The sequence below is a fragment of the Ammospiza caudacuta genome, chromosome 2 (genome assembly GCF_027887145.1).
Source record: "Ammospiza caudacuta isolate bAmmCau1 chromosome 2, bAmmCau1.pri, whole genome shotgun sequence".
Classification (NCBI taxonomy): domain Eukaryota; kingdom Metazoa; phylum Chordata; class Aves; order Passeriformes; family Passerellidae; genus Ammospiza; species Ammospiza caudacuta.
In genome coordinates, this window is record NC_080594.1 from 31,596,438 (window position 1) to 31,621,080 (window position 24,643).

The 24,643-nt window shown below is 38.4% G+C and overlaps 1 protein-coding gene across 1 annotated transcript in view; it reads right to left on the minus strand.

The window, feature by feature from the left end:
* Positions 1-24,643, minus strand: part of MAN1A2 (mannosidase alpha class 1A member 2) — a 132,760-nt gene that overhangs the window by 41,534 nt on the left and 66,583 nt on the right. Inside the window, exons 6-8 of the mRNA XM_058824745.1 lie at positions 5,630-5,724; positions 4,103-4,226; positions 3,597-3,690 (exon numbers count right to left, since the gene is read on the minus strand). Of these exons, the coding sequence (XP_058680728.1) occupies positions 3,597-3,690; positions 4,103-4,226; positions 5,630-5,724 (313 nt within the window). The remainder of the gene's footprint in view (positions 1-3,596; positions 3,691-4,102; positions 4,227-5,629; positions 5,725-24,643) is intronic.

The window sequence follows — 24,643 nt, forward strand, 5'->3', positions numbered from 1 at the left end:
ACAAGTATTAAGGTAGAAGGTACCAAGAACTTTCCACAAGGTTTTGTTTGCAAGTACAGATAGATCTAGTTTACAGCCCTATGGGGCCACACCAAAGCCACAGAAAATGATGCTTCCCTTTTGTCCCACAATCTTGCAACAGGAATTTCTTTAAATATTCAAGCTTACCTATCAGCTTGTTGGAACAAAATTAAACAAAGCAGCAATACTTCTAGAAGGGAACAATTTTTCTTCTATTCAAATAATGTAAATTTTTTCATTAAAAAGTAAATATAAAGAGAAAGAAAAAATATAACTGCTGAGAAAATTTGTCCTAAATTAATACTTCCACTATATATTTTGTCTAATACTAAGAATCAACTGGTAGTTATAGCATTAATTGGTCTGACTGCTAAGTTCCCACCACCACTGATGTTATTATTACTTTGAATAAAGGCACTCACCACTAGAATAAAGGGTACATAAATAGAAAATAAACCCACCACTAGAAATATGTTATATTGCAGCTATATCCCATAGTTCTTCAGCAGAATCTTTAGGTATATATTTATGCTGATTTTATCTATCTCACACCCCTCGTGACTTAGTTGGAATACTGCACAGATTAACAAAAAAACTAACTAGAATTGAACCAAAAAAGTCTGAGCAGAGAAAAAATTGTTGAAAGGAAGAAAGAAAGGGATAAAAAAAAAAAAAAAGGAAAGCAATACTAGAAAGGTCAGAGTGAAGTTACTTGTATCTAGGCAAATAAGGTATTCCGAAATAATTCTCAGAAACTTATCTGCAGAAAGTACTTTGTACAAGATAAGATGCATCAAACTAAAGGTCACAGCAAAGATGAAAAGGGCAGCTTTCCCAGAAGCTGGAAAAAGAAAAGCTATGCTTTGATACTCTTTCCATTGTCTCAGTCTTTCCAGTACAAAGGTATATAACAAGCCAAATACAATGCTCTTTGAAATTACCTTCTGAAGGGAACATAAAAGCCTTGCCTGCCTGTAATACCAACCATGGGACTCAAGCCAGTGACAGTGTAGGGGGCTTAGACATGAGTCCTCTAGTGAATTGGGATGTTGTGGTAAGGCACCATCCCTACTCGCCTCACTCATGCATAGCAGAACACAACCTCTGCAAGGGAGAAAGAAATTCCTGCCTAAGCCCCTGCTACTCCATCCCATCTGTCCAGTGTTTCAGACCATGTGCTCCTTTACTGTAACTTCTTAAATTTTTTTCAAGTAGATGCACCTAAGATTGATCTACCAGGGATACAGCCAAGACATTTTCTCATCATTCCATCCAAGTTTGTGAAAGGAAGTAGAGAATTATGCTATCCACAATATGAGTATTAGGTTTCCAAATGCTGTTTGTCCTAGTTTCAGCCGGGACAGCATTAAGTTTTTAGAGTAGCTGGGAGGGGGCATGGCCAGACTCTAATGTTGCTCAATACCATCTCAGGTCATTGCCAGAAGCAGGGAAAATGACCCCTCTCAGGAAAAGGGCATAATTTCTGCTCAGGGAGAAGAAACTGGCTGGAAAGAACAGGTCTCCTCTTCTATATAAACCACTTCTTTGTTTTATACGTTTTGTTATTAATATTCTCGCAGTTATTGTTCATTTTCTCATCTCACTGCTGTTTCCAGCAAATTGTTCTTATCTCAACCAGTGATCTGTTGTGCAGGAGGCAGGCAGAGGGCAAGTGAGCAGCAGATTGTGGTTTTAGCAGAACTACTAAAATGGAGACTACTAGCCTAAGCCATGATATGGCTGCACTGTAAAAATCCTAGAAATATTACAAGAATATCTGAATATGCACTTGGAACCTTATTTGCTAAAAAAAAACCTCAAACCCCAATCACTAAATTCCAGAAAATAAATTTTTCACTCATGATCAGCATAGAAAAATTACAGCTCTAAGAATTTGTATTTCTTTTTATCCTCAGAACGCAAGTCTCAGTTTGCACTCCTAAACTTGAGTCCCAAATTATTATTATTTTGCAAAATTATCTTGCAAAATCCATTTAATAATATGTTTGAGCTCCATCAAACTTCTGCAAAGTTCCACTGTATGTTTATTATTAGTGATGAGGAGCATCTAATTCCCAAGAGATACTAATTCTGTGCATTGTAATTACAAGAAAGCTGGACAGGGACTTTTTACAAGGGCATGTAGTGACAGGACAAGAGGAGATGGATTCAAAGTGAAAGAGAGTAGGTTTAAATTAGATATTAGAAAGAAAGTCTTTACTGTGGGGGTGAGCTGCCCAGAGAAGTTGAGTATGCCCAATCTCTGAAAATGTCCAAGGCCAGGTTAGAGGCTTTGAGCAACATGATCCAGCAGAAGGTGCCCCTGCCCACAGCAGGGAGGTTGGAACTAGATGATCTTTACTTGCCCCTCCCAACCCAAGCCATTCCAAGATTCTGTGAAACAGCCTCTAAAGAATCCTGGTGATACATCACATTAGACTGCTTTTGATAAAACCAGCACAAGCAGATGGTTAGGAATAAAAAAAAAAATACAAAAAATTGTTTCAAAGCAAAAATACAAAACTGTCTTTTGAATAAATAATGCCTGAGTATTTGTATTTGCATATTTTCTTATTTATGAATATGTTGTTAAACTTAAATTTATCCGAAGAATTTGTCCCATCAAACCATTTGCCCATCTCAGCTGGTGTCATGATCCACTCAAAGATATAAGATGCTTTGGAGAGAATTTTGGCTTTTAAGATGGGATTAGACTAGTATTTCACAATGACTGCAATGACAGCTGTATTCATATCCCTCACATACCAGATTCAAAGTCAGAAGCAGATTCTCAGTTTGCAAGCCAGAACATGTTCTGCAGGATATTTACAGCCAACCACTGAAATCCCCAAAACCTATCAATGATGTCAAACAGGACAGAAATAGATCATCTTGCCTGTTCTTCCTAAATAGACTTGCATTTATAAAAGATAAAGAAATAAAACCTTGAAGAAAAAAATTCTCTTTTATCACTGCCACTACCAAAGCACAAAACCACTCAACTTTTTTTGAAAGAGCCACTACAAGAAAGGAATCATGTTTGTGTCTCTCTCTTGATGTTTTATCTCTCCTCTTAACTTGTCAGCAATAATGCCTGCTTTTTCTTTTCATTCCAAAGCTTTTTTTTTTTTTTTACATCTATAAGGAGGTTCATCATGCCATTTCACAGGCCACTAAGGAGATGAATTATGTTTGTAGATGTCAGTGCCTAACACAATTTAACCACCACAAACATGCATTAATTCACGTCACCTTACAATAATCCACTTACCAGATGGTTTGCAGAACAAAACCAGGAACAGAATCAAAATGAGGAAATACTTTCAGCCTTATTCTTTATTACTGAAGATTTTATTGACTGATAAACATAAGGACAGGCATCAGAGCTCAGTGACTTCAGACAGAGACAGGAAAAGATTCATTTCAGGAGATTTCAAGTTCAAGCAATCCTTCTGCATTTTATGTCATCAAGTAATGCTGTTTGTGCCCTACAGAATAAATTTTCTGATCTCCAACTCAACAACAAGATAAGAAGTAGACTTCTAATTAGGAATTAATAAAATAAGAATACTTACGCTGACCCCACCGGCCTGTTCTTGGATTCAAATAATTTGGATAAAGTCCATTAGGACGATCCATTTTTTGAAGTAACTTCCGAATGTGCATGACCTAAATTAAATCAAGAATCAGGTTCACCACTAACAACGTTTGTCTGCCCTCTGCACAAAGTTAAATCTAATCTTTTTTATTTTTCTTTCATTTTTAGTAGCAAATTTTATTAATCTGAACTGCAAGCTTTCTTGAGGGCTTTCTTCAGATTTGTACATTTTTGGTTTTAAAGGACTGCTCACATAAACATGTTTAAAAATAATGATTCTTAAATGTATTCTGAAACAAATAAGAAAACCTGTGTTATCATATATTTCTAGTTGAAATACAACAATTTGGTAACAGAAATACAAGCATGAAAATATTTACCTGCTACCAAGAATGGAAGTAGAATTCAATATAGAAAGTACTTCTACTTTAATTAAATTTATGATAAGAAGTATGATAAAAAATATTGATTTTCGAGACTCACCTTGTTGTAATATACAGGGTCTCCTGTCAAATAACTAAGGTGGACAAATTCCATGTGCAGAGTACCAAACTCAGCAAGGATGCTGCTGCCAGCAGAAGCCCAGCCCCAGTTTCGACCAACACCACTGAATTCCAACAAATATGCATAAAGAAAGGAAGAAAACAACAGAAAAGTCAGAATTATTGTGCACAGCACAACTACCACAGCCAATTAAGCAAGCAACAACAATATTTTAACCCACACTTAAGTTTACAGGAGTTGTGATTTGATTGGTCAATTGGTACACTGGTTGGATCTTTTTGGAATAAAGATACCATAACCTCATCGACAAAAAGTCCTATGTTTAAATAATATAATATCATGAAGTCACACAGATATGGTGACTTAACACTGGGCTCAATCACAGTTGTTTCTTATTCACTGCATGTTCTTAAGAAAAAGAACCAAGGTAAGACAAGTTTTGAAGGTGGCAGCATTGCTGCCTTGTCCTGCTGATCTGCTGTGTTTGCTTCACTTGTGTGAGATGTGCTTCCCTATCTTGTGTCTACATAGGAATACAGGATGTTTACTGTTGGCATAATATTTGAGTTCCTCAGGCTCACCTAAAGAATCAGCAGAAAGCGTGACATATCTATTTTTTGCACTCAAAGTGATACCATTTTGCTAATCCTAACTCCTAAATTACCTCTGGTTTAATTTAATCTGGGAGTTTTCACCACCTTTCAGGACTGGGTCTTTTAATTTCTGTAATTAACTATGTATTTCTGAAGATTACTTCTACTTCCTCTCATAAATGATTTCAGTTATGAGTTAGTGTACACACAATCGAGATATACATCCCAATTCAGCTACTGTTTAAGGACGTAGTGAAAATTTAAAGAATGCCTTGCATCAAAAACACTCTCAAAATCTGAGGGAAATCCTAGCACTGAGCAAGCAATACAACATAAATTAGGCAAGGCAGTTGTCTTCCATGAGGCAATGCAGACCATCTAAGTTCAGTCTGATCTGAGCAGTCATCTAAAGGAGCCTCTCCATCTGCACAGACCACAGTTCACTTTAGCACATCAGACCCCAAGCTAAAATGCAAAATGAAATAGTAACTTCAGAGTCCCATCATCTTCTCAAATGCTGGGAATCTTCTAAAGGTAATATACACCTCAAACAGTACAGAAAACCCAGTAAGTTCAATCATGTCCTGCAAACAACTTTGATTTTTAACAGATTTTGTAATGAGTAAAGAAACAATTATTAAGCTCTAGAGCAACACACAGAATAATACACTGTGTGGTCCAATGGCAAATTGAATGTTTATTGTAGAATCATAAAAAAAACCCAGGATCAAAATGTATTGCAGTTATGAGTTAGAACGTGCTGAACTCTACCAAAACTATTCTAACATGCCAAAAATGACAATTTGTCTACATTTTCTACAGTCCCACTACTAAGAAAAACTGCTGTATGCCGTTATTAATTTTAAGTTGGAGGGAAGGGGAGGAAGACATTTCACAAAAGAAAACTCATTACCTTTTCAGATTCACCATTGCCCATGGTATACCCGTAGGTGTGTTGAAGGCTGGAAGAAGTTTTCCTGCCAGTTGCACTGCTTTGATCTTGAAAACCTAAGATAGTAGGATCAATTGCAAATAGTTACAAAGTCTGATTTATCTCCCAGAACTGTAAAGACTGAAATTTCCTTGCCCCACCTACCTCTTTGTATTAAAAAAGCTTTATGTTTTAAAAAATATATTAACTTATAATTTTTTGCCACTTGTTCACTTTATAACTTTCGGTTAGACTTGAACATGAAAAGCAAACTTGTCATTTTGATTTCTTTCCTTCCAATCTCTCCAGCAACAGTTCTTAGATTCCTATTACAGAAGAATATCAGGTCTCCTCCCACCTCCCTCCACCGCTATTAGGAAATTCAAGTGCTTTTTAAAACAGTCTTTAAATCATACCTTGTATTTTTCAGTTAAAAACCAAGACACAACTCTCCTACCCAAGTATTTTAGCTTTTACAAACTTCCAACTTCTTTTTAATGACTTTACTTCTGACAGAGTTCCTAGTCTTTTATGAACATTGTCTATGCAAAACCAGATATGCAGTTTCCTCTGTTTTTTCCTTCATCGATAATGCATATGAAAAATAATTCCAGGGCTAATCTTCCCTCTCTAGTCTGAATCCCCAAAGAAATTATTGACAAGACAAAATCTCAGTAATTTTTACTGTTATTTCTCCTTACTTTTAGAACATAAATCTGTAATAGCCTTACTCAGAGCCCAGCACTTATTAGACAAGCAATTGGGGGAATTCTTCTAAGTCTACCTGCAAGCATGTTTTCCAAAGGCATATTTGGTACCTAGATATACATAATACAATCTAGATATACGTAAAATAATAATTCATACTCCATAGTATGAATCTGCTTTTACCAGTTAGTTGCTAGCACACATTTTAATCTACGCCCTCTCAGTATTCACTACATTTCTGGACAAGTATCTCCTTAACCTGAAGATAACATTATTTGCCAATTTGATGCACCACACAAAACAGTTAGAAAAAAAGCTACCACATCCCAGAATAACACGCAACACAGACATAGCATAGAAACATCATCTCTTTGGTGACCAGCAATAGGACATGAAGAAGTCTAATGAAGATGCACAAGGGCAGTTTCAGATAGGGAAAATGTTCTTCACGAAGAGACTGGTCACAGCACCAAGCCTGTCAGAGCTCAAGGAAATTGTGGAGATGCTCTCAGTCACATGGTTCAGTTTTAGCTAGTCCTGAGAGAAGCAGGGGGTTGGATTCCCCAGTCCTTAAAGGTCCTTCTAACTTGAGATATTCTGCAATTCTATTGTTAATGACCTGACCAGTAATCTGTAATCATAATTAATAAAATCTTTAGGAAGGACTGCAGCAGTTGATTTGTAAGGTCTATGGGAAGAAACTGAAGAGATGCTCACTAGAGAAGCAAGCTGAAAAATAAGCAATCAAGAATATCCTTATTTTTCATATGAAGGTGGGAAAAAATCAATATCTTTATGTTTGAGGAAATGACTAGTGAGACATGAAATAAACCAGAAGAAAATACTAAAGATGACATCTAATTGTATTTGATGCAGTGGAGTATGGAGAGATATAGGTGAATGTGAAAGCAATGAGCCAGGATAAAGAACTTTTAGAGAGGTTCTCCATATGAACTGTAAGATGGGATATGTCTAAACTGAAAAAGGATATACCTGAGAATATGATTTGGTATAACTATGAAGCAACAGAGGCAATGCAGCTTGAATGATTTTTAGCCAAGAAACTGACAAAAGACAGTCTTTGAGAAAATACACAGAAATTTAGGAGTACAATTCATATAGCACTTTGACCTTGAATAAAGGACCGATTCAGAACAGGAAGGCATAGTATAAGGAAGAGGTATAGTACAGGTGGAATCTCTGGTAACTGGGAAAAAAAGAAACCCTTAAGAGAACTAAAACCTCGGTCTTGGCCCAGTTGCATACGAACTACCTCATTTGAATCTATAAATAAGCATCAAAAATTCATGTTGAACTTTTCGAATTTTAAGTAGCAGATGGGTCAAGACCAGACAGAACTATCTACTGGGAGTCATCTGGGAGTACTCCCTCTACAGTGCAAGCAAGCTTCAATACCTAATGAAGAACAGAATGATGACTTCCAGTGAAATTGCAAATAGTTTGGAAAGACATTTGTAATATAAATTTGTTTATCTTCAGCTTTCTTATCTTGCACCCTCTGAAAGTGCTATGCACTATCATATTGTTCATTAATAAAAGATACTGAAACATTAGGGTAAGACTATTCAATGGAAGAACATCCTGAGAAACATCCTTGCTCAAGAATATTCTTAATGGCTATTTAGATTGCTATCCAGCTTTTAATTAGTTTGAAATGTATGGTATCTGAGGAAGGAATTTTTCGCTAGAGCGTATGAAGTAAAGGTTGAGCAGATCTAAATGTGCATGAATCTGGACAAGACAGTTAAAAGGCAATCACAGAGCCATTTCAGCATCTGAGCACCAGCAGGAACTGCTAATTCACACAACCATGCTGTTAGCAGTACCTGCCCAAACCGGCTGTGATTAAAGGCACTTTTCTGTCACCTCCATCGGGCTGAGGACTCTTAAGCACCACTGATGTAGCATCAGAAGGGTACAACACTCCCTCTCTATATGCTTCACATCTAAAACCGAATGTATTGGTTGAAAGCATGCCTTTACTTTCTATTACTGTCATCTCAGTCTGATCTTGCTGCTACTTCTGCATTAAAAAACCACTGAGTGCTTGGCACAGTGTTTACCTATGCAGGCTGGAGTAAGAACTGGGAGACAGCTGCATAGGATTTTATCAGAGCCAAGTGACCACAAGAGCATTTTTGGAGAGAGGGAGGGAAAAGAAATGTAGCAGGCAGTGGTGAGTGAGGTGCCGTTTATGGGAAACTGCAGATGTCTCCAGAGAGTTTTGCTGCGCTCATTAAAGTGCCTTCTTTAGCAAGTTTCAAACTTAACATAAGAACAACATTAAAAGCCTTGGGCTCTAGCTTATAAATAATGTGTTGGTATCAGACAAAACAGTTACTTATCATTTAATATTTTTACTTTAATTTTTTTTACACTGAGTTGAACTCATAGATTCTATTTCAGCCCTGGCAGTTCCCTGTTGACAGGCAATGCATTTCAAAAAATGAATAGGCAAGAAAAACAGAAAAGAACAAAAAATGAATGGCTGCCTTAAAAATAGAGCTCATTAGGAAACAGCAGAAGAGTTGGGGTTATTTAGTCTAGACATAAGATTTTCAAGAGAGGACAAGATAATGACTTTTCAGTATATAAAAGGCTAACACAAGTAAAAGGAAATAATATTTTTTCCATGGACACAAAGAACAAAAAATAACACCAAAATGGACCAAGGAAAAGTAAGTTAGTTATTAGGAAAAAATTGATGATAAGAATAACTACTAATGCAGCATGACTCTGATTGCTTCAAAGTCATCACCAAAGCTTTTAAAAATGCTCTGCACAATACATACAAAGACTTAGATGATTTAATTTTGCCAAGGAACAGAAGAATAACTGAGAATTACTCTGCTGTCTTAGCACTCTTCCAGCCATGTTGCTGCATTTTGTTTGCATGGTAAGGTTTTGGTAGTAGAGGGACACAAGGATGGCTTCTGTGAGAAGCTGCCAGAAGCTTCCTCATGTCTGGCTAAGCCAATGCCAGCTGGCTCTAAAACAGACCATGGGTCAAGGCTGAGCCCATCAGTGATGGTGGTAGAGCCTCTGGGATAACATAGTTAAGAATAGGGTAAAAAACCAACCACAGAAGAGCAACTACAGCCAGAGGAGTGAGAATATATCAGGGAATTAACCCTGCAGACAGCCAAGGTCAGTGCAGGAGGGAAGGGAGGTGCTCCAGGCATCAGAGAAGAGATTCCTCTGCAGACCATGGAGGTCCATGGGGGAGCAGAGATCCACCTGCAGCCCATGGAAGAGCCCCACATCAGAGCAGGTGGATCCCCAAAGGAGGCTGTGACCCTGTAGGAGCCTACACGGGAGCAGGGTCCTGGCAGACCTGTAGTCCTGTGGAGAGAGGAGCCCACGCTGGAGCAGCTTTGCTGGTGGGACTGACAACCCCGTGGGGGGATACTCACTGGAGCAGTTTGTGAAAAACTGTGGCTTGTGGGAAGAACTCATGTTGGAGAAGCTCATGGAGAGCTGTCTCCTGTGGGAGGGACCCCATGCTGGAGCAGGGGAGAGTGTGAGGAGTCCTCCCCCTGAAGAGGAAGGAATGGCAGAGATAACACCTGATGCAACCCCATTCCCTGACCCCTGTGCTGCTGTGGGGGAGGAGGTAGAGAAAATTGTTAGTGAAAGTGAGCCTGTGAAGAAGAGGGGGTGGGGGGAAGGTGTTTCAAGATTTAATTTTTATTTCTCTTTATCAATTAATTACCCCTAGTCCAGTCTAATTGCCCATGACAGTAGTTGGCAAGTGATCTCCTCCTGTCCTTACCCTGACCCATGAGTCTTTCATTGCATTTTTTTTTGTCTCTCTCCTGTCCAGCTGAGGAGGGGAGTGGCAGAGCAGTTTTGGTGGGCACTTTGCATCAACCCACCACAGTTTCCAAGTAGGAGATGGCTTGTACACATTCCGTATCCCTAAGATTAAAATGTTTTGCCCCTCAGGTGTGGTATCTACTCTGTAGATACACAATGCACCTTTCATGGATAATGGAGACCATCCACCCCAAGGTACTTTGTTAGCACAAAGATACAATTATAGAACAGATCAGAATCTTCTTAAAGGCAGTAGCAGCAAGTCATCCTGCTTTGAAGATTCAAAAATACTGTTCTAGATAAATGGGTATTAAACCCAAGGTAGCTGTTCTGTCCACTCCCAAAATATGGGCATTCTTCAGAAAAGTTTTAGAAGCCACTGTAGCCTTGGAAAAGTGTCTCCATTTTACATGGCAAAATCTAACACATTAAAGCCATCAATTTACATGGCCTTTACTAGCCTAACACTTCTTTCTTCAAATACTGTAAACCAATAGAAGAATTTTCCCCCCTTTCAAAAACAAATCAGGCTGTAGGCAGCTAGAAGGAAAGAGAGTGAAAATTGGCAGAAAAAGCAAAATCTAAACCCCAAATCGGATAAGTGGATCCCTCATTAAGATGAAAACAGCAATCAGTATTTACAAACTAGTATGTACAGCAGACCAGCTGTGAGGGCCTGAATAATTTTCATCCAATAAATTGATGCTTAACATATCAAACCTGCTACCCACCCCACAATATGAAAGCTTGCTCCTGAGCCGATTAATCCAAGCAAGGCCATTAAAACATGCAGCAGAAAAGGGCCTTAAAGATTTCAATGATTCTTCAAAAGCCTTATTGATGTATCCAGTGACTGCCTAGATGCATGGCTTCAGCTCTCAGAAGACTGTATTATGCTAATACTGCTGTTAGGTGTTCCCTTCCAGCACTATGAATGGCAAACAGCACCAAATGGCCTCTGCTCCTAACTTTGAGAGTGATGATAGATGTTTTCTACAAATAAGGAATCTCTTTCATTTATGTGCATAGAGCAGCCTTTGAAACGTTCTTATTAAAAAGTAATAAATGCCAGACTTCTCTCTAATCTGATGGTTATTAAGTAGTGAGAATCTATGGCCTTGCAATGTGGCTGGATCTGTAGGCTTGATAGCCCTGGATCACTGAAAAAAACATCAGACAAAGCAGACATATTGCACAAGTTCACAGAAATGTAGTGCTTGGTTCAGCATCAGTACTACTATATTGGTATCAAATCCTGAACACATTTCCTTTCAACACTAAGGATGAAGATGATGGGGGAGATCTATCGATCTACTAAATGTAGATTGAAAAACCAGAGCCCTTGACAGCAATACCAGACTCAGACCCTTGAGGAAACTACCCTTGTGGTATTCCAGAATACCTTGTGGTATTCCACAGACCCTTGTGGTATTCCTTGGCCCAATCAAAATTAGTTATCTTTGTACTTTCAGAGTTCAATCTGCAGCAGTCAGCTCCTCACTGCCTTTTGGTGGCTAAACACTCATTTAAAGGTCAACGTCTTAGACAGTACTCTCTGCATAAGTAGAGATAAAGGTTCATGGTGAAAATCAAGCAGCATTATCACAAAAAAAATAATTAAGAAAAGCAGAAGTAGCTTAATAAGCATTACAGATTTGATGATACATAAGTCTTACTGCATAAGAAAAAGATGTCTGCATATCAGATAAATAGCTCCAAGTTCCTAGATGAATAGCTCTTAAATTTCAACATATTTTGCTTCTGTAAATCTTGGGAGCTCCCAGGTTTGGGGGCTCCCACTGTTCCTAGGGCATTCTCCCCTGCTAGTGGGGGCCATCTTGCTACCGAGAAATGGAGAAACAGCTCCCTCTTTACACATCTGCTTCTAGTAATTTTCACTTTGTAATTACAAAGTCATCTTGTGAGATGAGGGAGATGCAGTAAGATCCTGGTAAGATTTCAGCTATCATAGTATGAAATGAGAGTGGGAGAACACTTGAGGTATATTTCATAGATGTTTGTTAGTGATGATTGAAGAGGTATGCCACATCTAGAATTGGTCCTGGAGAATGTAAATCACATTCATGTGAAATTTAGCAAGGCAGTTACAAACTATACTACCTACAGAGGTGAAATGATGTAGAAATACATAAATTCAACAGCACCTCATCAGCACTATAGGTTTCTTGAGTTGTAGCAGATGTTCAAGGAGGGAAAATATGCAGATACTGTAAAGACAATGCCATAGCTGAGGTACTATTGCAGTCCTTGGTGAGCTGCAATGATTACCAAAGTACTTGATGAACAACACTTAGCATTTCCAAAAGACTGAAACTCTTTAAATAAGAGAAGACTTATTCTGCAAAGGCAATGCTCTATGAATTTATATTACATTGAGACAGAAAAAATCAATATGAAAATGAAAAATCTAAACCCATCCCAGCAGTCTAAGATCAGAGTTAAAAAACCAAGAATCAGCTTGAATCTGGACTACAGTGACAACTTAAAATGGCTATCATGACAATTCGTTCTACTTTCTTTACTTTGCACACTGTGATGGGGTCTCTCCTGAGCCTTTTTTTTCTCCAGGCTGAACAATCCCAGCTCTTTCAGCATTCCCTCAAATGAGAGATAATCCAGTCCTTTAACTATCTTTGTCAGTCCTTTGCTGGACTCTCTCCAGTGTGTTCATGTCTCTTGTACTATGGAGCCTATAACTGGATACAGTAAAGGCTAAGAACTACCTCCCTTGACATGCTGGCATATTTCCTAATGCATGCCAGGATACCATTCACTTCTTCACTGCAAGGACACATTGCTGCTCATGGTCAACTTGGTGTCCACCACTTTTCTGCAGAGCTGGGTCTGTTTGTTCCTCCCCAGGTGTGGGACTTTGCCCTTGCCCCCACGGAACTGAATGATGTTCCTGTCAAGCTTATTTCTCCATCCTACTGAGGTTCCTCTGCATATCAGTTGCTCTTCCTGGTCTGGTGTCATCAGCAAATCTGCTGAGAGTGCCACCTGTGTCATCACCCAGATCATTCCTGAAAACATTGAACAGGATTGGACTTGGGGTAGGCCTCCAGTCACTGTCCTCAAACTCTATTTGGAACAGCTGATTATCACCCTCTGAACTTGTTTGCTCAGGCAGTTTTCAATCACCCTCACTATCTGCTCATCCAGCCCATACTTCACCAACTTCTTTGCAAGGATCTTATGAAATAAAGTCAGTTCATCATAGGTCATCAGGGTTGGCTGAACATGAGTTCCCCAATGACCTTGCTGTTCTGGGGAATAGTTTACTAAATTAGTTGCTCCATCATCTTTCCAGGCACAGAGGTAAGACTGGCCAGATTGTAGTTCCCCAGACCCTCCTGGTTTGCCCTTTTTGAAGGCAGAAGTGATCTAGGTGTGATACCATCACACTCATCTTGAGCATTAGCTCTGGTGCCCACTGATACCCACTTTGGCAGCAAAGCTACTACACCTCTGCAAGGCACTCAGCTGTTACATGCAGGCAGTTTACACAGGCAAAGGCAAAGAAACTCTGCCTAATTCTAACAGTCTCCAAAATTTTAAAACACTGCCAAATTCACCCTCATAAAAGTCCAGACTGGTTAAATCCGCTGCTGCAAAGTACTCCTGGGCTAGGAGAATTCTGGTCTCTCAAGAGCAACAGGATAAAGCAGATAGTACTTAAGCCATAAATATTACATAACTTGATGATTTGCTCATTTCACAAGGCAATAAATGCTTCATGGAATGTTCCTTCTATGTGGAAAAAAGGAACTCCCTTAGTTTTCAAAATATGTTGACTAGGTTGACATTTTCTTTAACCAGTAATATCACAAACAAGACTTCTACAAACACTTTTATTTAAAGAAGTCACACCAGATTCCTCCCTGAAAGATACATTTTTGCTGACAATTTTAAAGAACAGTAGGAAAGACAAGAAAGGCTGTCCAGTTTCAGATGACACATGAAATTAGGTGATGAAACACCTAAACTTCATGGCTACACAAGCTTGGCTCTCCTTAGTTTCTCTGCTTAAGGATGCAGAGACTCAGCTTGTAAAAATATTCTATTGCAGGGTATCACAACTATCACAATTTCCAAGGCAAAAGCTGCAACTGTGCTCTACACTCTGCTTCTGAACCCAAAAGCTCAGTAAAGCCCACAGGACTGGATAGGTCCATTCATACATCCAAAGCTGCTTCTTTCCTAGAGGCTCTACACTATTTCGAGATGAAAATACAAGTAATGATTTTTTGGAATAATGAATACAGGGACAAAGACAATCAAAAGAAATGGGAAGAAACTCTCTATCTTATCATAACACTCTAAGAGAACTATCCTAGTTAATAGTTGTACTTAAAAGCATTAAAATGCCTACCTGATCACACTGTTCAGCTACAGTCTACAAATGAGCTGAAAAATAAACACACAAAAATACTCCAACTCCATCAGTTAACTGCAGATAAGACAGATATTATCTGGTTGACTACAACTTCCCCTATTTACATTTTACAAATTAGCAATCATATATTCAAATAGTGCTTCTTAGATAAAAGATAAATACTCTGGCATTTCTCTATGATCAGCAGGGAAAGATTTCCAAACAGAATTCTTAAGTGATACTATCTTTACCTTCTTCAAAAGTTTTCCAAAGCTGGTTTCCTGGACAAGAGACATGAGGAATCCAGTTACTGTTGACTGAGGCATCTCAGGACGTAATGAAATATTCATTGGTTTCACACTACTGATATTTTTGAAAAATCCATATGAGAAAGTCTGTGCATATATTAGCTTATTAGAAATATTCAACATTTTTGCTTTAGAAGATCTGAAAATAAAAATTTGGCATGAACTGGACAACCAGCTAATCATATTTGAACTACCTGGCACTGGCTAATAATACTTCAATTAAACTGCATAATTTCCATTTACTTCAATAGCCGTATTAGCTTCCTTGGCACAGATTTCATGCATTTCTGAGTAGAAATGTTACATGTTCTCAATTTTTAAAGGGCCTTCAAATCCAAGGCACTTTACAGCAGTCAGTCAACATCACAGATGACTTAAAATTCAGAATAAATGTGATTAAAATCTGGCATATAAATGCCTCCTCAATCTGATAATTCCAGGAGATGTAGCATATTGCTTCACATCCTGTCTGAGCCAAAAACCATGGCAGTCTTGAGTTAATTTTTCTTCTGCTATTATTATTAGAGTAGTAAGCAATTTTTGTGCTTCATCTTTCCTGCTTTTCATATCTCTGGCTTCTTCACTCTAAGTTTACCTGCACAAGCAGTATTGACCTGCCAGTTTAGCTACCTTTGTTAAAAAATGGTCCCTGAACTAAAAGCAACAATCTTGAATTTGCACAACACACCAACCACAATCACCCATGCCTAAGCACAATCTCCTTTTTCTGTGGGAGCTACTCCAGTAGCAGAGGGAACCAGATGTGACAGCATGGACAATGCCTGGCTTCTGGATTAAATGTTCCCCCACTAGCAGCTGGCACAGAGAAAGACTGATTTAAACTGTGGAGAAAGGGAACAGAGACAGAGAAGGGAGAAAAATTAATCGGAATGGCCATCAGGAAATTGGAGAAAAGAACCATCAAGGTACAGAAGATCAGCATGGAGCTTTGCCAGTGGGGAAGCAGAAGTGGTAAAGCACAGGGCTTCTAGTCCCCTCCCTCCTACAAGGTGAAGTGTCAGGGAGAAGCTGGTAAAAGAAGGAAGCATAAATAGGCAGTGAAGGGGAGATACAAAGGCATCAGGAGGAAGGGCAGGGAACGAATGGAGATCTAAAGAAGGTAGGACATAAAATGGATGGACTGCCAAGAGCACAGCTGAAAGTAACAGGATTATGAGAAACATCTTGGGGAATGTGACAGAAGAAAAACACTTTCTCATCTCCAAAACATAGTCCTAGGAACTAGAATTGACTCTAATATATTGCCTTTGTAGCCAAACACATCCAGGCAAAGCAAATGGTATCAATGAACCTTGGAGTGCTGTTTTTTGGGTTTTTTCTATTAATCAATGGTCTTTGGTATTTTGGTACTACCAGCTGTTCTCAGTTGAGTTAGACTGCATTACGTGCCTGAAGTTCACAACTCAACTGATGATCCAATCACTCTGTGATTTTTAAGAAGAAAAATCTGCATTAGAAACCTTAAGAAATGGTTCTGAAGTCAAATAATTAAGATGTTTGTACTAAGCTAACAAGTTTTATTAGAACCATTTTTGTGCAATGGAAGTTATCTACTTCCTGTGGTTATTAATCTCTCTTGACATTGGTTTCTTTTCGGCAACACCTTTTCCTAGCACCTTCTCTATTCATGACAAATATCTCCTTAATTTCTCATATATTTTTTTCTATGCCATGAAATATATTTCCCCATATATTTCTCTTTTTTGTCCTTCAGCTCTATGCTTAGATTGTCTCAATTTCTACTTTCTTTCTCAGTTATTCCTCTATCTCCCATTTCTCTTGAATGTGCTGCCAATCTTTCCCTGCCAAGCTTTCCCTTTTAAATTTATCTTGATTTCGCCTTTAGTCTTTGTCAGAAACGACTCAGTCCCTTTTAGACTGTATTTGCCTTTACAAAGAAAAGTTAAACAGAGATTAAATTACATATTGTTTTACACTATGTGCAGTCATTATACACACAGCCTCCCTTCTCCCACTGTGGCAATGTGACAGTGGGAGATTACAATGCAAAAATCACAGTCTAGGGGGAAAGAAAAAGGTAAAAATCATACAGCTTTTACATCTTCAAAAACATATTCCTGACACAATGACAGATGCAAAGCACATTACACTGCACCTGATTAAAGTAAATAGTGTTTGGTGGTTGTTTTTTGTTTGTTTTTTTCTTTTTTATGAACTGGCTTGTTTTCCCCAGTCAACAGATATGTAGCTTATCTACAGTTTGTATATACATATATGGACTAAGTTCTGACACAAAATTAGTTGGCAAGCAAAACCTATGAGCAATGAATTAGTAAGCACTGAATCTTCATAGTAGCATAAATTCTGCAAGGCACTTGAAAAACCAGACATTTGCTTTGACAAAATGGTGAGATAAATATCCAGACTCCTGCAGCATAATTTATAGTTCTCAGGATCAGAACTACAAGATAAAAATGTTGCTCTTTTATGCCACACAAATGAAAATAAAAAAGGTTCAAGAACAACAATCTAATCATCTGCATAAAATAAAGGAGTAAGTGTCAAGATACCTTTACGCAGATACATCAATAAGCAGTACTGAAGGGGAAGATTCCCTTCAGAGAGATATCCGGACTGTGTCCTGTATCACATCCTGACTATTCACTTGTCCAGGAAGCACAACTACCAGTCCTCTTACTTTTCACGACTTTGTACTGCTTCTACAAATCCTTCTAAGAACATTATTGCCAAGAAGCTTGCAGCATACCAACAGCAGTCTTGTAAGTCTTGTTAATGACTTCAACAGAAATAAATTCCTCCTCATATGTGAAGTTCCTATTTATAAACCCAAATGCTCATAGGTCTTTTGCCACAGGATTTCATACCAGAGATTCAAGCTGAGCAGCTTGCCTTTTCTGAGTTTCACATACTCTTCCAAAGCCACAACTACTCAAAATGCAATCCCTTATTCTGACCCCATGTTGGTCTGTTCAACATGAGTTGCTCATTTTTCTTGTAGCTGCCAGTCTGCACCTACACCTTTGGCAACACTAAAATGGATTTAATTTACACAGGCCTAGATGAACATTCAATTAAATTTCTCAGGAGTTTTCTACTTATTTTCCATCTCAACAAGAGCAAACTTACAGTCAGATATAAATTCTTAAGACTTTAATTATCAAATCACTAATGTACCGGTCATGTCTTATTTTCCATTATATAAATTTCTGGTGTGGGCAGAAAAAGTGAAATCAGACTATCTGGCTCACAATTACCTAGGTTACCTTAAAAGACCTTTTCTTAAAATGCACATAGTTGCACTATTTTGATATAGGCACTTATCTTCAATCCTGTATTTTGAATTGAAAAAAAAAAAAATCACAGAATCACAGAATGTGCTGAGTTGGAAGGCTAGAGAACTTCTTGGTCATTCCTTTAAATATTTGTTTCTTGATTTTCCAATTCATAAATGGTAACAGAATGTTACTGCAGACAGCATCCTCTTGATTCCTAAGATAACAAGAGTTTATAATCTTTATCATGTGGTAGGTGCACACACCATTAGAGGCAACATATTTTTTGTTAATATTTTCCTAGATTCTAGTGGGTTTGCTTAGCAGTTATTGTAGCATTCCTGGCATTTCTTTTTCTCTCACCATATCTGTTCTCAGTGAGCATGCAAATTCCTTTTCAAGACAAAAACATAAAGAGTTAGTACTGAATGAGAACAAGTTCCAAAAGTCAAAGCCAGCCAAAGATACTGAATTTAAAGCAGTATGTCCAGAGCTGTATTTCAGTTCTGTTTCAAAGTGAAAAAAAATCCTGCTGGAAGAACTGTGTTTTCAGTTGACAAAAGACAATGCCATACTTCCTTTCTGGATCAGATAAAGTGGGAAAATCCTCAGGAGGAAAGAAGAGGAAAACCCCATGGTAGAAACTAATGTGTTACTATGTCAAGAGTAATGCCAATAAACAAATGTCTGGAAAAACAACAGGAAGGATACTGTGCTTGCTGTCACTGGTGCCCATCAGCATCAATGTGTTTCTTAAACTACTGAAGAGGGACAGACAAACTCACAGACCTGGTCAAGAGGACATACATGACACATGAACAATAGTTACCAATGACCTGCTCCTTCTTAGCTTTTACAGCCCTCCACAGGAACATGGCCAAAGAATGAGTTTTAAGAGTAGCTATCACTGCACAGCTATTCTATTTTCTAGTGCTAAATCAGATAGTCCTTTATTTCCACCAGTTTAAAGTATATTACACTAACAGAAAAAATCTATTTCCAATCAGAGTGGAAGAAACAAATTCAAAATAAAGTCAGTGTTCTGCTTCAGGTGTCGTGCAGCACCAAGATGCAGCAATAAACTGGGCTAAGTGTCCTTTGCCAGTCAAGAATATGTTTACTACAAGCCTGGTAAACAGAAACTGCACAAGCATTGCGATCTGCACTGCAGTGAGCTGTGGCAACGCCCAATATGAGACAACACTTTAGGAGTCAAAGAAAAATAGAGGGGTTTTTTCAGACTGTGTCCTGTTAAGAGACCAGTGAGCTGTCATAACTACTTATGAATATGCAGCTCATCTCCTGGCAACAAGCTCAAATCTCATCTTCATTGAATAGGACATACACAATGCTGTTAACTCTTCTGAGATTTTCACCCTTTGAAAACTTAATTTAGATAGGCCTTAAAGCTTTAATTTAGGTAATTTCATCAGTACAGCTAAGAATCCCGTGAAACCAGTACACACAGTATTGTCTTACTTATTGAAGACCCATATTTCATCTATTTAGGTTGGTTGGTGGGGATATCCATTGACACATATAACATAATTTGACTAATGAGCTTTCCTGAACAGAGGAGATGCTGCCTGTCAGATTCCTGGAAAGGATTAGTTTGATTATCTGTTAATAGAGTATCAGGTACTTAACATCCCTCGTGCTCTACTTTAAATGAGATTTGAGGCTAGATTGATCCACACAAATTATATTACTATTTTGCCCAGAAAGATATGTCATTTTGATGGTGTTTAAAAAGATGAAAAAGACAGTCATGTAAATGAACTGCTTTATATCTAAAGCTGACAAAAGTAAACAGAGTAAACTATTAATCTTCTATTTTTTTATGTTGCAAATACCGTAAATAACTTTGTTCAACAAAAATAAAACAATAAGTTACCCTTTTTATTATATTAATAAATCAGCAGCAGACAAGAACACTTTGTCATAATGGTGTAAGTGTCCTCCTGCTGCTATCACACAAGAGACATTTAGAATAACATTCACTTTGTTTTCCTTACTTGACGCTGTTCCTCAAGCACAGCCATGTACACTGTGCAACAAGCGACTGTCCATCCATCTCTGGGCTTTTGTCATTCCGTGCACTACTGCTAGCAGGAATATTTTATTTCCAACTGCCACTCACACCATAAGTTTTAAAGATTTGTGAAGTTTCACTTCATGAAAAAAGCAAGCAGTCAATGGGTCGTTTGTGCACTCTCTCCTCAGACAAATGCTGCTAGTACCAGAGAACACTTAGTTACTCTAAAGGCAAGATGGGGTCACTCTTGTCTACCCTACAAATCTCTTATGGACTGCTAACAAAGGAGCTCTTGGCAGAGAATGTAAGTTATCACTTACTTAGCCCAATTCTCAGTCACCTTGCCTACAAACCAGAACACATGCAAGAACTGGAAACAGCTGCAGATGAACTTTTGTGGGGAGCAATTCCAAGGCCATGGGCTCAATGTCTGGTTTTGTTACAGACTTTCTATCAGATACTATTAGAAAAGTTAAATCCAAGTTTTAAGAGATCACTGTCACATTCCTTTTTCTGGTTCTTCTTCCTTCGGAAAATGTGCTGAACTGTCAGAAGCTTTAAGGACTCTAATGTGAGAGGGCCACAGGCACTCAGAGTGCTAATTGCTGAGAAAAGGTAATGTCATACTCCTGATCACTGAAGCACTCCAAATCCAGTAAATATCTTCACTATTTTTATTCTCAAGTCTATCCACTTTGCAATTACTAATGCCTGAAACGAGCATGACAACATTCTCTCACAACACTGTAAACCTTCACGCACATTAATGGGACATACGTACAATACAATTCCACAAAAACGATCAAGAACACGAAGTTCAGCCTGGGTGCTCATAAAGACGGATGTCACACACACACCTGCCAACTGTCCCTCACAGCACCTACGGGTGATGGCTGAATAGCCCTTCCTCTGTGATCACCTCTCTGGCTGAGGTTGCATTTCATGCATTTGCAGAACAGAGCACTACTTCCCAAGCACCCTGGAATGTAGTGACCATCTCAGACATGGAACAGAGGAGTGCTGGTAGCATGATACTATAGTCAGCACACACAGTGCTTTGGTGGAAATCCTAGCTCAAAACAACCAGCTTGGCAGATGCATTCTAGAGCCTGTGATACAATTTTTTAATAAATAATAGAGTAGGCACATGAAAACAAGCAATGACTTTTTAAGGATCAGAAAATAAAACAGGCTTACTCACTGAAATGACCATTAAAGAGTTTGTCTGTATAGATGTGGGCTCTATTTACATGTTTTTGTACTATTTCTTCTTTAATGTTCAGAAAGACAGGGGAAATCCACACATTCAAAGGATCCATCTTAATTTAGATAAAATCTAGGTACCTGAAAGAAAGTCTGCAGTGAAACAAAATAGATCCATGTAACATCATGTTCCTCTGACTCTCTTGGTCTCATTAACTACATCTCCTCAGCCTCCTGACAATGATATGCATTTTACACCCTGCCTTCTCCTACTTGGAGACATAGCTCCAGCAAGTGCCTGCAGATGTTTGCTCCAGGTACTCTCTTTCAGTGTTAGAGGATTTTATCTCCATATAAACAGTATCTCACTTAGCACATATTATGAGAAAACAGAAAATAATGCATGCTGGGAACACACAGGGGAAACACCAAAATCCCTAACCCAGGCTGAAACTGCTATTTGAGGGAGTTTACCAACTCCCACAGGTGACACCAAGCCCCAGAGGGGATCCATGGTCATGAGGGCTCACCACCACAGCTAGCCACCAGATAGCCATGCCGTGTCACAGACTGGGCTGCAGCCATGGGGAAGGGGAAGGCTTGATATATAAAAGGTAGAAGACTCTTTCCCTTCCTGGGGAGATGCTGATAATTCTGTAATTATCAATGGATGAGGCTCTTTATTTTTTGGCTAGGGCTTGCTGTGTAAGAAGTAAGTATGCCAAGCCACTCTGGAAATACAAACTTTTCTAAAGCAAGAAGTAGTTCCACAGCATGGAGAAGAAATAGTACTCAAGGATTATTAACCTTTAGGGAAGATGTCACAGCATCCAGAGACAGCAGACATGCCTTTGACTGGGATCCCTGTGAAGAGATTACTATTCTTGGAGATTTGCTCAAAAAATTGGACCGTATCTATCTATTTTTCAAGAAGCTGGACAGACATTTGGCAGGCAGTCACGTTCATTCTAGCAGTGGGTATCATCCACGCTGGAGGCTATTGGGCAGGAGCCATAGAGGAGCAGTGACGGCAATTCATCAAATACTACTGTAAAAAAATTGGATTTTGAACACAGAGCAATAACCTCTGGTACAAGACTGTTCTTTGTCTTATTTGGGCTTTATTGCTCCAATGATCATTCTCTGTGTTTAATTACAGGATGATTCTGCATGTATATAACACTTAGACTATGCAGATGTCCGTCCCTCCCTCCTTGAAGACATTCCCATTTGGAGAGCAGAAAGTTCATTTACAGTGTGCTCACAAACACTTGGAAGTGAAAATACTGCTCATAGCAGGGTTCAGTATCTTCACTGCTGTCTTTTGGATGGGTTTCAGAAATAAGGAACAATGGGTCCTGCAAGATGCTCTAGGAATCTCCATCTGCTTTTATGAGCTCAAAGAACTTCACACACTCAACAGGAAGGCTTGAAGCTGATTTCTTCTGGCATTGTCATCTGTGAAGTCTTCCTCATACTGACTGCTCCTTCACTAGCCAGGTCTGGGGACAGCACAGCAGAAATCACAACTCTTGGACCACTTGATACAGCACACCACAAGAAAATCCAACTTCTGCTGAAAATTCCAGTGTGATATCCTACATCAGGTTGCAACAGTCCTTTTACTGTTTTAGTCTTTAACGACACTGGAACTCCTGGTTTCCTGGTAGCCTACTCTCACAAATTCTACATTCAGACACAATCATCATGGATCTATTTTGTAAATTCTCCTGCAGCTCATTGCTGTGGTCTGTTGGCAAGCTTCATTCTTGCAGCATTAACACAGAGAGATCAGCCAACTCATTTCTGCCTCGTGCAGTTCATTCTTACTGCTTGCATGCTTGCTGCACTTTTGCAGCAGGAGTTGAAAGCTTTGTGGACATAGCGTGATTTTACAAAGCAGTGCTCCTATCCTCCCTCAGAAATCAGTATCAGCTACCCTGATGCTCAAAAAGACCCAGATGTACAGATGCGACTGAAAGAAGTGGAAGAACATATAATTAATCATATACCAAATAAAGATCAATTAGATAATTCGTGTTGAAAAAATGAATTTATTAATACCAACATCCATATAGAAGAGAAAAACCCCATCTTACCCAGAGAAAAACCAAGCACCGAACATGACTGATCTTGAATAAAATCTTGAACTGCAGAACTAGATAGACACCAAAGGAGATCAAAGAATTCCAGAGGCACATCCTCAGAAACCAGTCATGCTGGGGTTCATTTCCAGACAACCTCCCTGGAAAATGACTTTAGAAGACTGTATGAACAGACAGATCTAATCTAATAAGAGTACAAATTGCAATAGCATTCTTTTTTTTTTTTTTTTTTGTGAAATACAAGTAGTTTATCTTGCTCTAATCTCCTTGTATACATGATACTCATTCATTAAGCATTTCTATCCTGATGGTGTTACATACAATAGAGTGACATCAAGATATTTTATTTCATTAGTGCTGGATACTAAGTTAAAGAAAATCATAAAGAATACAAAACATTCTTATACAGTAAGTCTAGGGAATGAACTTGGAATAAACAAAGAAGCCTACTGTTCCAGGGAAAATGCTAAACAGTGCCTTGCCAGGCATCACTGGAAACTATAAAAAACCACATGGATTCATAACTAAAGAGAAAAATTATATTTGTGCTGGTACAATGCACTAAAGAAAGAAAATCCCTTAATGCAACCACATAAAAAAAAAGTTGGGTTTTTTGTTATTTTGTTTTGGGATTTTATTGACAGTTATTTTTTGTTTTTTAAATCATGTAAGGCTGGTTTTCCATACTCAATGTTTACTCCAAACTAGGCATATGGAACATTTAATTTATACTTATTTCTGTTACATTATCAGCTGTATCATAGTGTTGTCCCTCACCCCCAAGCCACAAGCATAATGAAGACTGTACATAGTTCTTACAGAAATTAAAGGATTGTTGCAGGGATTACTGAGAAACAGTCTGGTTCAACTTAGATAAGAATTCATTACATATTTTACCATCAATATGTTATTTTGGACTATTAAATCTATTTGACAGACGCAAAAGAGGAAGCACAGTGGTTCCTCTGAACTCAGAAGGTGGGAAGCTTGCACTTCACACACTTTAACTACAATCCCGTTTGATCAAAATGTAAAATACAAACATGTTATCCATTCTATCACAACCTGGGGTAGAAAATAGGAGTGCCTAGTTTTCACAGTATGTCTCCCAGTCACTCACAATTCTACT